Source organism: Aricia agestis, chromosome 5 (assembly GCF_905147365.1).
Source record: "Aricia agestis chromosome 5, ilAriAges1.1, whole genome shotgun sequence".
Taxonomy (NCBI): Eukaryota; Metazoa; Arthropoda; class Insecta; order Lepidoptera; family Lycaenidae; genus Aricia; species Aricia agestis.
In genome coordinates this window covers 15,679,419-15,695,818 of record NC_056410.1, presented here as the reverse complement: position 1 = coordinate 15,695,818, position 16,400 = coordinate 15,679,419, and the positions used below count along the sequence as shown (strand labels likewise).

At 34.7% G+C, this 16,400-nt stretch overlaps 1 protein-coding gene across 1 annotated transcript in view; it reads right to left on the bottom strand.

Annotated features, from left to right (window-relative positions):
- Positions 1-16,400, bottom strand: part of LOC121726786 — a 78,768-nt gene that overhangs the window by 53,943 nt on the left and 8,425 nt on the right. The window contains exon 2 of the mRNA XM_042114301.1: positions 6,976-7,060. Coding sequence (XP_041970235.1) covers positions 6,976-7,054 — 79 coding nt within the window. The 5' untranslated portion in view covers positions 7,055-7,060. The remainder of the gene's footprint in view (positions 1-6,975; positions 7,061-16,400) is intronic.

Here is a 16,400-nt window from a genome sequence, read left to right as displayed (position 1 = left end):
AAACATTAAATTTGTATACTGACTACCTATTTTTGCTGTTATTTTTGCAGTCTACGATACAAAAACTATAAAGACCAATTTCTAAAAATTTCAAAACAAGATTGTCAAGTTTGTTTGACTACTAATTGAGCCCCTTTGGTTGCATATTTTTGCCACGGCAAGCGCGGCAATCGCTTTCTTTATCCCCTCCACCCACTTCGCACGCTCCGAATAAGCCTATGTAACTCAGTCTACACCACAGACATAGATCAAGATAGATACCGCATGTCGCTCCATTTGTATGAAAACGAGCGTGTCACTTTTTTCCTACCTACTGTGACGTACCGATGACAAGAATCGTGTCCATTATCTTGGCCAACGTTTCTATTTTAATTTCTACAGCTCAATACGGCACTATTAAGGCAGTTAGGCATTTTCAAAATTCCGATTGACGTCCGATTCTGATAGCAGACTAAAGTACAGACTTTGGAAAGACGAGCATTGCTCGTCATTAGGGAGCGTGATATGGCACGCGAAGTATCAGAGAAGTTGATTCCTAGCCAGATGGGGGTAGCACGTAGTTTGGTCGCGTTACGTCAAACCCAGCCGACAGATCACAATTTATATTGAATTGACATGATCCGACCAAATGACGTTGGTCCGTCAACTGCCTAGGAATCAATTTCCTCGATGGTACATACACATGCGGTATCTATCTCGATCTATGCCTGTGTTTTACACCAAACTTACATCGTTTTTCAGAATTAACAAAAGCTTATCCAATTTAATCCTTTCCTCGAGTACTGCGAAATTAATCTTTTTATAACGAATCTAAGGGTCGAGACCATTCATCTGCCCACTATCTCCCTAAAATAGAACACATTGTTACGTTGTTTATTTTACAGACAAAGGGTTCTAAGGCTAAGTAATTGCGAAAAATAATGACGTAAAAACAGGCGTTAAAATATTATTGACTATTGTTCATTCAGTTTAATAATTATTATTTAAGTTTTGTTTGCAATAGAATACATGCAATTTTCATCACGAAAATGTTTATTTCAAGTACCAAATCGAATTGACAAAAAATAGTAATTGTAATTTAAAAAACTTTAACAGATTGTATTACTCTACTCAAGTTATTGAACGGTTTTATAAACATCGCCTAAATCTAATGATTTCGAAATAAGAGTTCCGAATTTAGAAAAGAATTTACACGAACGAGTTCTGTTTGTTAGTAAAAATACTTTAATGGAGTTTCCAACTCCGAAGTCATGTTTATTTATATCCTCGTTAAATAATAATCAACGGATTACGGAGAAATTATAAAACATGGTACACCATTAAAGTGACTTTTATCAAGTTTCTTTCTATAAATAGCGGGTGCGGAAACTTCCAGGAATCACGATTTAATCGGCGACGTGAGCAGTGTACTGACTGTTGGATAATGAAAATTAAGTTACGCCGTCCTAAAAAGATCAATAAAAGTGTTTCAGGTCTTTAGCGATGTCGGAACGTTTTAGCGCTGTGAATAAGTACTATTTAGACATAATCATACACTTAGGGGATGAAAATAGTACGTTTAAATCATTATATAACTTAGGTCTATACAATATGTCCCGACAGCGGTGTCCGATCCCTTAATGTCAAGATGTATGGCATATTTTAGTGAAAAAAGGCTTTCAAAATTTTTTTCTCCAACTTTTGAAAAAAAATGTTTCTCTGGCATCATACTAATCTGACTAACATATAATATAATATATAGCCTGTGTAAGCGTAGTCCAAAAGTTTAGCTATCAAATGAGACTTTTTTATCTTCATAGGATATTTACATTAGAAGTACTGGTCAGATTAGTGTGAAAGCCCGAGAAAAACTAAAATGGCTGCCATTTTACAACCGTGAGAGAGAGAAAAAATTTGAGAGCCAATTTGTCGATAAAATATGACATAGATCATGACATTAAAGGATCGGACACCGGTGTCGGGACATATTGTATATCACATTAATTATGATTGAATTTTTATTACTAGGAAACATAATTATGTGCTTGTGCACGTGTGTTAGGTTTTAGACTTAACATTTGACTTATAGGAATGATATGGGTCTTATTCAAGAAATAAATACGGGCTTTAAGATTTTTTACTTCTTAAAATCATAAAAATGTTGCTAACACATAGTCCCAGAAAAAAGTATTAGTACGTAGCTAATGGGTATGGCTGGAACCTCTTTCTTTCTACCTAACACCTTTTACACATAAGCATTTAAATGTAGACGTTAAGATATTGGCCCGATGATGCTAATGTTAAATACGTTTATATTTTTTTAAGGTAAATAATAATAATTTCAACTCCTATCTCAAACTTGGCGTACATTTTCGCAAACTTTGTATAATCCTTTCGCCTCAGCTCTTCGCAATATTGTTTATATTGCATAAAACGTCTAGGTTCTGATATTTTGTTTGTACAGCTTTTTTAATTTAAATCATTCCTTACATTTATTCAAGCCACAGAAAAGCAAGTAGCGGCAAACCACTCAAGTTTTAATGTATATTCTCGATAAACTAGAATGATTAAAAAAACAATGCTTATATTTTTTTACGCTGAGAAGACGCTCTTCAAAACGTGATCCGCCGGACAACCGTCACGTACATTAATTTATCTTCGTAGTACAGTTTATGTGGGATATTGTGATATCACAGAAGTATTTTCTGTAAAGGTTTTATCTATGTGTTGCGACTTGTGAGTTTTATAATAGCTTCCATGATTAATTATAATTATAAGGCGTCATCAAGCATAGTTATCATAATAGAGATACAATCACAATTTTATGAAAAAAAAAACACATCTTTTCTCAGCGATAAATCTATTAAACAACAAATCACAAAAAACAGAATCGCACCAATGGCTGCGCAGCCGCAGCAATATAGATTATTACAAAATAGAGAATATCTAATACAAGCGACCCGCCCCGGTTACACAGGTATAAATTATAAAATATATTATAATTTATAGCCTATATCACTCACTGAAGAAATGATTAAAATCGAATTAGTAGTTTTTAATTATAGATACTAGAGATCGCCCAATGGTCGAAATTCGACCTTATTTTCAACGACTTTAGGACTACTACGATTAATTTGTAAAAAAATATTGACTTTATAATATATTTTTTCAACTCTCGTCTCTGGGACTCAGAAGATCTCAGACTGGCCGTATAAGCATTGTCTAATAGTATATTATAAGATTCAATAAAAAAAAAAAACCATTTTGTTGTCAACAGACTTCAACCATAAATAAAAGAGTATAATTCCTATGTATAGGTTTGTCACTCAAAAATCCGTCACTTTCTTGAGTGTGCGTATTGTAGTGTGTGTAATGTTTTATTTGTTAAAAAAATTTGTGATAAAAGCATAATTTCAAAATAACGAGAATGCTCGAGAAGAACGCTCGATGCACTCCTTCACCATATAAACTATAACTGTGCAAAATTTCATCCACCTACGTTTCCGCATTTTTCGTCAAAAGGGAAACAAAGTTTTTCGCTTGCGTATTAATATATAGATAGGTATTCATTAGTACCCGTGGCCCGCATTGATTGGTACCGCCGCAAAAGCTACGTCCCTCAATTTTAATATATCTATAATCTATAATATTTTAATATATCTATAATCTATAAATCTATAATATCTTTGAAAATATTCATTTAAATCATATGCTGTAAAGGGCCATATAGATCTATATTAAATCAATAATGTATTTAAAGTATTAATTTGAATAAGGATAATTGCCGTATTGGTTAAAATCGTTTCGAAAATTAGCCATTTTTTTAAGTTAAAAGTAAATGACAAAAAAAGTCATTGTGGGATATATCCTTAAGAGATAGACCTCCAAATATGTACAATACTTGGTGCATTATGTTAATAAATCTCGTAGGGTTTGCAATGTAAGCGGAAAAAAAAGTAATTATTTTACGACATTACATTAGAAACCCCAAAATTAACAATATTTCTCCACTATTCAATGAATATTATTATACTTATAAACCTTCTTCTTTAATCATACTATCTATTAAAGAAAATTATGGCCCCAGCCAAAAGCTAGTTTCATTATAATAAATGAAATAGCGATAAAAATATAAACATCACACAAAAGTATCTTTCCTTATTTGAAAAGAAAAAGTATATCGCACACTTTCCCCGTACAATGTGTGTCAACTCACAATAGGACAAAAAAATCCCGAAGCACAAAAGTAAATACACAAAGCAAAGATACGATTGTGCGTTACAATAATATCCCGAAATAGACTCCGACAGGTATTTATAAACTTTACGAGACGTTTAATAAAAGTTGTCAAGATTTATTGTTATACATATTTTTTATCTTTAAACGAGCAATTCTTATATATATATATATATATATATATATATATATATATATATATATATATATATATATATATATATATATATATATATATTGCTCCAACGATTTTCATGAAATTTAGTTTTTAGGAATAATTTTCATAAAATGTCTTTTATTCGTGTTCCTGTGACTCTTCCTGACATCTATTGGCGAATAATAATACTATTTTGTTGGCAAATAATTGTTTTAACGACCAGCAGATGGCGTTATTAAGTAACATGAAGTCAATGAGTGTTTGCTATACCGAGCAAAGCTCGGTCATCCAGGTACTATTTATTATGTAAGGTATGTATAAAATAAATAATTATAATTGTAATCTTTCATTCATAAACAACAGTCAGTATTTACATAATATTATAAAATATGCAAAAGTGTGTTTGTCCGTCTGTAACCACTTCGCGCTTAAACCGCTGAAATGATTTTGATGAAATTTGGTATGGAGATAGTTTGAGTCACGGGAACGGACATAGGATACTTGTTATCCCGGAAAAAGTACGATTCCCGCGCGATAAACTAATTTCCGCGCAAGGGCGTCGCAGGCGTCTTCCAGTACGTCTTATATTATAAATACAGACGTTCTGCTTAGGGGGCGTCCACAAATTACGTGAGGTGTTTAAGGGGGGGAGGGGGTCAAGTCTCGGCAAATCTCTCGTAATTTTTTCTCATTGTTACAACAAAAATATACTAGTTTGGTCCATTTCATCATGATGTGCTTAAGATTTAATCGCTCAAATACGTTATTCGATTAAGATCATTCTCTAATTCGTTCGAAATAAAATAATTTCATTCATACTTTGACGTCATATTTTTGTCAGTATACATCTACTGACTGTTAAACAATCCAACGCGTTTACGTAAGAAACCCACATAAAAAAATCTCACGTGAGATTGGGGGGTGAGGCAGGGGGTTCTATAAAATCTCACAAAATTTGTGGACGCCCCCTAAGTATAAAGTAGTTGAATAATATTTAAAAAGTAAAAACATGGCGCTATAATATTACTCGTAGAGGCGCTACGAAGTTCTACGAAGTGCTACGAACCGCTACGAAATGTCGTAACTCGTAGCCGATCGTAAACTTGCTACGCCATCCGCTACGAAAAGATTACTTCAATATTTTACGACTACGACATCACAATAGACATAACGACCAGTAGTTCGACTGCAAAGAGACGGACAGGTTTCAATATCTGTCAAATTCATCGGGTTTCACTAGGATTATGAACGGAATGTGCCTCGCGCTGGCTGATATAATTTATTTTAAATAGGTATTTAAAATAAAGATTTCAAAATTGGATTCTGTCAATTTTAATCGCATGTGCCAAAACACAAACAACAATACGACCAAAGAGGAACACGTCCAGCGAATATGTCATAGTTTTAAATTCATAGGTAACAAGTTAACAGCCCTAGCGACGATTTTCGTCATAATACGTCAAATTTCAAAATTTCAACATCAGTTCTAAGTCGGCATACTCTATAATTCTGTCTACTCTGACGACATATTCCTAGAGCTATATTTTCAATCCATACTAATATTATAAATGCGAAAGTGTGTCTGTCTGTCTGACTGTCCGTTACCTCTTCATGCTTAAACCAAAGAACCGATTTTGTTTAAATATGGTATGGATATCCTTTAAGACCCGAGAAAGGACAAAGGATACTTTTTATTTCAGAAAAATGTACAGTTCCCACGTGATAAGTGAATTCCCGCTCAATGTAGCTGCGGACATCCACTAGTATAATATATTATGTGATTTGATGATAGACTTCAGAGATTTTGATTCAGAGGGTTCTTCTAAACTAGTATTAAAAACGTAATATCTTCCATTGGTATTATAAAATAACTAAGGTTTTTTAAGTCATAATACAAAACTCAACTTAAATTCAAATTTTATATGCAATAGTAAGTTTTCAAATTGGAGTCGAACGCGAATTTTGAATAGATGTTAGTTTACAATTTAATCAGAGAAGTTCTGCTTTTCTCAATATTTTATTTAAACTTTTCAGAAATAAACCTTTAGTTTTATATTTCTTTTTAAGAAATATAAACACGAGTCACGTCTAAGAAACAACTACGACATTTACATTTTGTTTCTTGTAACACAATTCTGTTCTGTTCTAAAATGTTTTTATTATTTCAATTTGCTTTAAAATGAACTTGAAACCTATAATTTCACTTATTGTGATTAATAAAAATGAATTATACTGATATCTGATATTATATTCAATCTACAAAAGTAATTTCTGTGAAATATAAAATATTAAATACTACTTCAAGCATTATTTTTACCAAGTAAGAAGTTTAGGAATGTAATCTCTTTCATATCTTATAGAAGTGTTAAAAGATCGTATGTAATTTTTTTTCCTTACAATAGATCCAGTATAATTCTTTGTTACTATTATACCTACAATCTACTAAAGGATTATTCCGTTGTCAAATGTTGCACACACGATAACAACCTCAACAGGAATTCTCCTTAACGAATTTCGGCGAAGTTTTTGTATGCGAGAATTCTTGATATTACTATTTAATCAATGACGGGTTAGTCGCGGATAAATGCAAATTTTTAACATACCTGTTTCCTGAGCAACAGGCGCTGTCAGTACACACACGTTCATCAGCATCAGCCCGACCACACCCGCGACGACTCTCATTGTGACCTGCAACACAACATTAGAATGATAATATTTATTCAGCAATTACTATGTGTATACTAAATATTACCATTTATCTAAATGTAATTTAATACTTAGTATTACTAAACTGAAGAGTTTGTTTGATCGCGCCAAACTCATGAAGTACTGAACAGATTTCGGTCAATTTTTTAAAGATATAGAGTAAATCGCGGGGAAGAAGATATCTTAATATATAAAAATAAGTCAGGTTTTCCTTCCTGACGCTATAACTCCAGAACGCACGAACCGATTTCCACGGTTTTGCATTCGTTGGAAAGGTCTCGGGCTCCGTGAGGTCTATAGAAAAAAATATCCGAAAAAACTTCAAGAGAAAAGCAGGAAAACAGGGAAAATCATTTTATGGCAAAACAACGTTTACCGGTACTTCTAGTAGGCTATATTTTTTACACACACCTACCAACACTTTGCATTCACTATGATACATTCCGTTAACTTACGATTGGTCGACGTCAATCCATACTTAAACCCACACAATGACAAGCCCAGCCTCTCTCTGTTGTTCGTACTCTGAACACTTTTTATTCGGTTTGAGCCCCCAAAGACATTAATTGTATGAATATTCATCTTGCCATTACTTCAATAAAACAATTTGAAGTTAATTTATTCAGAAGCCAAAACTTCTTAGCGTTAACAGCTAACAAAAATAGACTGTTAGAATACAAGGCAAAAATAGGTGTTGAAAAATAGGTTACATTAAAAATATGTGATTTTTTTAACGGGCAAAAGGCCCACCACACATTCTCACCACTGCAACTCCTGTGTCACCAGGATCAACAGTGGCAACCAACCACGAAAACTGAAACGTCTAAAAATATGTGATATCATTTTTATGTATTCTAGCTACCTAAGATAGTAAATAAAACATGGTAACTAATAACTATGTCGACGCCATACATATTATTGTCGTTTAAGTCCTCACGGCAAGGGCGTATATATAGCTTTGATAAGGGGCATAAAAAAGCAGCCAAGTGCGAGTTGGACTCGCCCATGAAGGGTTCTGCAGCAGCCTAAATACCTACTCTGCCTACGGACACGCTCCACAGTAGAATCATTATTATTATATAGTAATTAGAAAAAATACATGTACCTCGGTGGGTACAATATATTGTCGATTGGACAAGTAAGATGGATAGTAAGGGGGGGCCCGGACCCCCAGGAACCCCCCCCCCCCTTATATACGCCCATGCCTCACGGTAACATAATATTATGACGAACAGTTACACTCAGCATTACGATAAGTCAAATATTTTGTTACTTTCAACGATAAGGTTTTAATGCTGAGTATAATTTTAAATTACCTTGGCTGTAAAAAGCAACAGAAGTAATGGAAAACAAAAAACTTAAAAGACAAAAAGGTTCTGCAATTTAATAGCAGTAGTGACAAGTGAAAATGTGAGTTTACATACAAAGTATTTGTTCTAGAGGTCGTTAGAATTTAAATGTTAAGAGTACGTTATACTGAATGAATTAAAAATGTCGACTCATGTGGAGTGTTGGCTCATCTAAGCGCACGAGACCTGTTACAACTAAAATAGATGACCTTTTCCACACATTCATTCAAGTGATAAATCTTCTAGAAGGCTACGAGAGACAGATGTTTTATACATAGATTAAAGCAAATTTTACATTATATATCGTACTTTTATTACAAGTCACAAAATATATTAGGGTAGGCCTTATTAAGGTAAGGCTCAACTTTCTATTATATGTATAATAATTTAGAGGTAATAGATCTTATCCCATCTATAGCTTAAGAGGTATAGATGTGATGGGCATGGGCCATTACTCCCTCTATGCGTATTGCGTCAGTTCTGAAACGTAAGCTGGACAGTACTTATGACTTCATTTATACGAGCTTATATTTTACTGGTCAGACCGTAGGGTGAGACAGTGTCACGTTTTGGAGTAAATCTCATACTAGATGACGCCCGCAACTCCGTTGCGCCAAAATTTGTTTATTGCGCGGGAACCGTACATTTTTAAGGACCAAAATTATCTCAAGTCATTTCCCGGGACTCGCATCTCCACACCAAATTCAGCTAAATCAGTGATTTGGATGTTAAGGGGTAACAGACAGACATACACGGTTGTGTACGTGTTCCTTGTAGAGAGTTCACTGTGAAAGTAGCAGCGCTGAAAGACCAAAATTTTTTTTCACTTTTGTATGGGGAAACTCGTGACGCTCGGGCCCTTGCCCATACAAAAGTGAAAAAATTTTTTCGTCTTTCAGAGCTGCTACTTTCACAGGAAACTCTCTACAAGGAACACGTACACAACCTAAAATATTATCACTTATTTTTGGTACACACTGTATATATATATATATATATATATATATATATATATATATATATATATATATAAAACTTGAGAGGAGTCAAGGGACACCCGAATGAAACGAAGTTATTTCTTATGTTAAAAAAACCTGTATACATATACACTCAAAAAATTATTTACAAAAACGCCATCTTCTGACGCCCAGGAATACTAAAAACGCGTCGCTATTTATTAAAAAAAAACGCCATCTAGTTGACGCACATGAATATTTACTATCAACGTCCTCTGCCCCTAACGTGCAGGTACTAATAAAAAAGTGTTGAGGTCAAATCAAGGTCAAATATCGTTCTGTCTAGCCTTCAGATTTACTCCGAACGCGCGATAAGAAACTTCGTTCCAATAATAACTGCCGAATAAATTAATAAACTTCAATGCATTTACATACTTCACAACGAATTAATACACATGACGCCTCTTCTAGACGTTATAAGCTTATGGCTTATATATTGATTAACATTTCGGAACACATCCAACGTTATTTCCGTTCATAGACACGTGCCAAAACATCTTGGTTAGCGAGCCCCTAGACGGTCAATTTTATTGCGCAATATCACGTATTGTACAATTTTACTGTCCACCTAGGGATAATATTGAACGCACCCGCCTTTCAATCTTATTATCAAATAAACTGTTCAATAAAATTGAAGCGTGATATTGCACTATCAATCGTCTAGGGGCCGGCTTAGAAACGTGTCAAAACGTCCTTGTTAGTCTATATTCATAAATAATGTTATTACGGAGGACATTTGAAATGTCATTTGTAGGTGCGTAATTGAAATCGCTCGGTAAGCCCCGTGTTACTAATGACGTCGCCAACTAGCGCCGGGAAATTGCTTTTCCAATCCCTTTTCCCGCTTTTCCCGCTTTAAAATTGTGGTAGCTATTGTTAAGATTTCCTTACCAGTATTATAAATTGGAAAGTGTATTTGTCTGTCTAATGCGACTTGCTAGATTGAAATTGGTTTTGAATATGCTATCACATGTTCTACGGTAGAGTTTATATCTACAGGTGTAGGAAGCTGGAAGGCTCTTTACGCAATCAGCGCTTCGTTTCAAGCGTTTAGAGACTGTTTTTCTCAATTTTTTAATCTTACTATAGATCTTAGATCGCCAAAATGTTCTATTAGCAGCAAGTTTTTCCATGCAGGGTTATGATGATTGCAATCTTTTCGCAAATAAGCTCTTTAAGTAGATAGGTATTATTGGGTCTGTCTACTTATTATTTGTTTTGATAAAAGGTATCTCGAGAAAGCCATTAAAACCAATTCTCTTCAAATGAAGTGTTAGTTCTATTACGACGATATTGACGTTACATGTAGGTGTACTAACCTGTATATTAAACGAACAATAAAATAAAAGTGTTTACAAAAAACTACTAAGCGCTAAATTAAGCTGTCCATTCTTGTTCAAATAACTTTATTTTATTACCAATTTCTTTAAGCACGTTTCGTAAGAAACTTTATTAACTTAAAGTAATAAATAAATTGTACATTTATTTATTACTTATATACTTAATTCCTTTTTTATTCCAGTCAGTTTATTTGTAAGATACACAAAGTAATTAGTTTATTACATTCGTAAAAGTTTTATAATTAGTTTGAACTACTTGATGCAACTGAACCATACATTAAGAACAAAAAGTATCATCTGTCTTTTCCTGTGACTTAAAGTACTTATCTCCATGCCAAATTTCAGCAAAATAAGTTTAGCGGTTTGGGGCATAAGGAGGTAACAGACAGACAGATAGATACACTTTCCCAATTATAATAATATATAAATATGGATATTGGATATGAATAGTAATATCAGGATACATATCAGGGTCCAACTTTTTGATCAGAATACATGGTGGAAAAAACTAAAAACATACAATACATAACCATATTATACAGTAACATAATTTTATGAAAACAAAAGCAATAAAGTAATCATAGAATCGTTTTCTCTAGTGCGCATCCTACTGTATGCATATTATTAATATTTATCTAATATTATGTATTGTGTGATTTATTATCAATCCATCAAACCTGTATATTGAGCATATTATTATGGAAACAACCTATTTCCCAAGTGATTGATGGGAATTGCTTTAATATAATAGCAAGCATCTGGCCAGGCTGGCTTGTTCCAGTAATAGCTGAGTAATAGGAGCTAGAATACTCTTTGGGTACGCAAAAAAGTAAAAGTAGGCTACCATAAAAACAGAGTAAAGTAAATATACAAATACAAAAACACTTTATTGCACACCAAAAATTGCAAAATAAAAACAATTTTACATAGAACAACATGTATAAGGCTGCGTTTCCACCAGAGCTGAGCGGAGATGTGTTGCGAGGAATGTATTTTTAAAAACCAATACCTATCATCGCCGCGTTGAGCGATGTCATGGCAAAGTCATGTCAATGAAGCGATTCTATTGGTTTTCAAAAACACATTCCTCACAACACAACTCCACTCAGCTCTGGTGGAAAGGCAGCCTAATGATACACAAAACGCGAACTTATTGCTTATAAGCAATCTCTTCCAAATTTTGATGCCTTTCGCACAATATTGATCAGTTTTCAAAGTTTGTACTAACATTATGTGGACCAGTAACCTAAACTTTATCTTGTTACCCTAAATCTATTGAGAAAAGTTTTCCTCTCCCTATAAAATTTTGTAAAATCAAATCCATACTAATATTATAAATCCAAAAGGGTGTATGTCTGTCCGTCTCCGTGGTCTATCTGTCGCGCAACGGAGTTGCGGGCATCATCTAGTACAAAATAACGTCTCTAACAATCATAGCCATAGGTAATAATAGCACATAATCAGCCTGTAGAAAATTCTCAGAAAGGTTTTTCCTGTATATTTACCCGTTACTTAGTTTTAGTTACCTCGATAAAATTGTTATTTTAACTCCGCGGGAGTAATCCAAATGACAAAACATACAAAATACGAGCTAAAAACATAACCCTCCCGGCAGTCGGATAGAAACAAGAACGTAGTACATAGATTATGAAGTAAAATTAAAAATATAATTTATTTACAAACTAGATGACGCCCGCAACTCCGTTGCGCCAAAACTCGTTTATCGCGCGGGAATCGTACATTTTTCCGGGATAAAAAGTATCCTATGTCCTTTGCCGGGACTCAAAGTATCTCCATGCCAAATTTCAGCAAAATCGGTTCAGCGGTTTAGGCGTGAAGAGTAACAAACAGACAGACAGACGGACAGACAGACAGACACACTTTCGCATTTATAATATTAGTATGGATTGGTTAGAAACGAACAAGTGAACTCTCGCAATGGCACCGAACATTTCTCACCGCACTCGTTATAATATCGAGTGTCCCACATAAAACTTCTCATTGATACTCGCTTCCCGGTGCTCTGCTGACCCAATTCTGTACCCCCTCCTACCCCCCTAGGCGGGGGGGGCCTACCGGCAAAGCCATGATTGGCAGTTTCAACAAACTTGTAACGAGCGTGCAAACTGTTGCTTTTATGATTGTTGTGAGACGTAAGACCGAATAAGTTAAAATTACGAGCGTATGTCGTGTATGTAAGGTTAGTAAAGGATACGTTGGAGTGATGGACAGATACGGGACTGAGTTGACGAGTGTAATTCTACTCATAAGGCGGTTATTGCTTACCCATAATATCTGCATACACATTCCTACCTGTTTACGCTTAAACCGCTTTTTCAATTATAATGAAATTTGATTTGGAGACAGTTTGAAGTTTAGAAAATGGTACATGATAGTTTTATCTCGAAAAATTTACTATACCTGCGTGATTAACGAATTTTACCGCAACTGAGAGCAACATCTACTTGTATTATGCAAATTACCGTCAACAGTCAACTGTCCACTGTTATTTTAAATGCCAAAGTAGCAAACCTAGTCTAAAAAAACTGAGAAAGGTGATGCCTTACTCTGAAACGATAATGCTGTACACGACAAAGCTTTTAGCCAACTGTTTTGTTAATACAATACATACTCCGCATGGCAGTGGTTGGTCACAAACTATTTCATTTAATATACATCATTCACCGGCTTTTTTTTATTTCTGTTATAAATAAACCTGACTAGACCTTAAGTAGGATGTTTGTTTGAACATTGTTGGTTTAGAACCTATTTTTACCCGCCTACATCCAAAAAGTATAGTAATATTGACTAAGTATCGTGTATACAGTAGATATGTTACATTGTAGGGCCTAAAGTACTGGACTGATGAATGTTACAACAGTATAACTGATGAATGCAATAATATTGTAGCACTTACTTCGGAATCTAGCAGTTACTATATCTAACATACAATGTAGCGACTCAAATTTTTAGAACCAATAAAGTCACTTTTCTAACTTTTCTTAAGTGTAGCAAGTTAACACTAGTTAAAAGCTAAAATAAAATACATTATAAAGGTTCAATGAGCTACGTTTAATTGATAAACATTAAAGGCGGTCGTAAGGTTTAAGTATTCATTTAAATTCAGTTTCTAAGATAAACAAGATCGTATCACTAACTAATGTAACTTCGATATAACTAAACATATAAGTCTAGCTTACCTAACTTAGAGGCGAAGCTTGATTAAAGCGATGGTAATGTGAGAAAGATATTTGATGAGTTTGACAAGAACAATAATAATAATTGATAGTGTATATTTTATTATTCGTAGGTGAAAACCCATTTAATTGATGGTTTTTCAATTTATGCAATTTATGAATTTTTGTCAATTATCTTAGCTAAGCTTTGTGAGATGTTGAAGACCAACTTTCAGATTTAGTAGTTTTTTTGATTATTTTCGTTCTGAGTCCCAAGACACAAATTTAGCTTGTCCCTCGGGCATCCCTGAGATCATATCAAAAAGTTTTCGTGGTTGGTTACCACTGTTGATCCTGGCGACACAGGAGTTGCAGTGGTGGGAATGTGTAGTGGGCCATTTGCCCGTTTAAAAATGTTGTAGTTTTTATGAGATTTTCTTAGATATGTGACAGAATCTGAAGCCCATCCCACCAAGTGCAAATAAAAATATCATAGATAAGAATAGGCAATATTAGGGGAGAGGGGGTAGATTTAACAGGGGTAAATATTCAACAACGGTAAAATGATTAATGTTATAAGTTATACCCCGTCATAATATCGTTATAATACACCGTCCCTGTTAATATTTGCCACCAAAATCATTGAACTATTATTACTACGTATAGAAAAGACAGCGCGAACAAAATCTATGCCCCAGCCCCCAACTACTAGTGATAGAATACGATATCACCGTGACAGAGGTGACACTTTTACATGAAGTGACATTTTGAGTTGATGCCAGTCAGCTTCAACTCACAGCGCAAAAAACAAGTTTGCTGTGTCGTTTCTATACGTAGTAATTTCAATGCCCGAAACGGGGCAAGTTTAAGCCCGGCCGCACATTGTCCGAATTCTGATCAGAAACAGTTGAATTTCGCCGGACCGCCACCCCGCACACTATCCGAAATATCCTTCCGGCGAGTTCGAGCTCACTCGGCTCAGTACAAAATGTAAGAGACAGCGCGGACGTTGAACTGTTTCGTATCAGAAATTTCGGACAATGTGCGGCCGGGCTTAACCGCTGACTTTTTTTAAAAAGACGCGTCTCCTTTCGAATTCAAGTAATTTAGATGAATTTTTATAGTTATTAGTATATTTTCCGTTACTCGGGTATAAAAATAATAGCATTAAGTTTTCAAATTATTAATATAAATGACAATATTTAAAATGTGTTAGAACTAGCCCCCCTCTCCCCTACGCAAGGTCGGAGCAGAGGCCGCTACTAGCACAAATAGTAAATAATCCGACCAAAATCCGACATGTTGCACACGTCATATTAGAAAAATAACAGAAACGTTATCAAACGTCGAGAAAAACTTTCTGTTTACTGCCTGTGCTGGTTCTGCATCTGGCGTGAAATATCGAGTAATATGTCCTATTGTTATGTAATATTGTAAAATTCACTGTTTAATCCAGAGGAATAATGCGTTTCACGATTAATTCAAACTCGACAAGATTCAAATTAATTCAGACTCAATTGATGCATATCTTAATCCGCTATGCTCGCGCCGTCTTAGAACGAATCAACGATTCTCGATTCAGAAATTGGAATGGATCTCATTAATAACCTTAATTATAATTTCTGAAGGCGTTCAATTATTATGCTTATTAAAGTTTAACATTTAAATTACATTTTTACATTACATTACATTTTGTATGTAAAACAACGCAACGGCAGCGCTGCGTCGACGCAACACTGACGCAACGCGCCATGTGTACTGGCTCTAAGGGTCAATTCAGACCGCAGCGCGATGCATTTCTAAATTTATATGAATTATACAGACCTGCAAGACGTCTCACGCAATTAAAATCTGTCGTATTCATACAAATTTAGAAATGCATCGCGTTGTGGTCTGAAAATCAGGGTGCGTTGAGACGTACGCGTTTTTTACGCACGCGGATGCAGCGTCGCGTGTTTTCCCTGAACGCTACAGCGTAAAACGCGCACGTCTGAACACGCCCTAACGGTAATAATAAAAAGCAAAAACCCAATTGTTTTGATGATCCAAATTCTAATTCCTTCAACTTTTTAACAATTTGTTTAAGTTGTTGAATTCTCACTTGAGAGAAAAAAGCTTTCCGGCACCCAAAAAAAGCCGACACAGTCGGTAAAAACATTTGAAGGGCATGTTTTTAAGTAACTTGATGTCTACATTAAGCTTTAACGAACGTGTTAGGGGATTAGTATCCCGATGAAATACTACGCCGAAACACCCACACGAAAATCTATACATTTCAAGGGTGATTATGACGAGGATGAAAAAAGTTAGGATTTTGTGAACAGTAAAATTCTTCATACAAGAAAAAGTAGCGCTATAAACGTTAAAGTTAAACCTAATATTACAAATGTAAAAGTGTGTCTGTCTGTCTGTTACCTCTTCACGCCCAAACCGCTGAACCG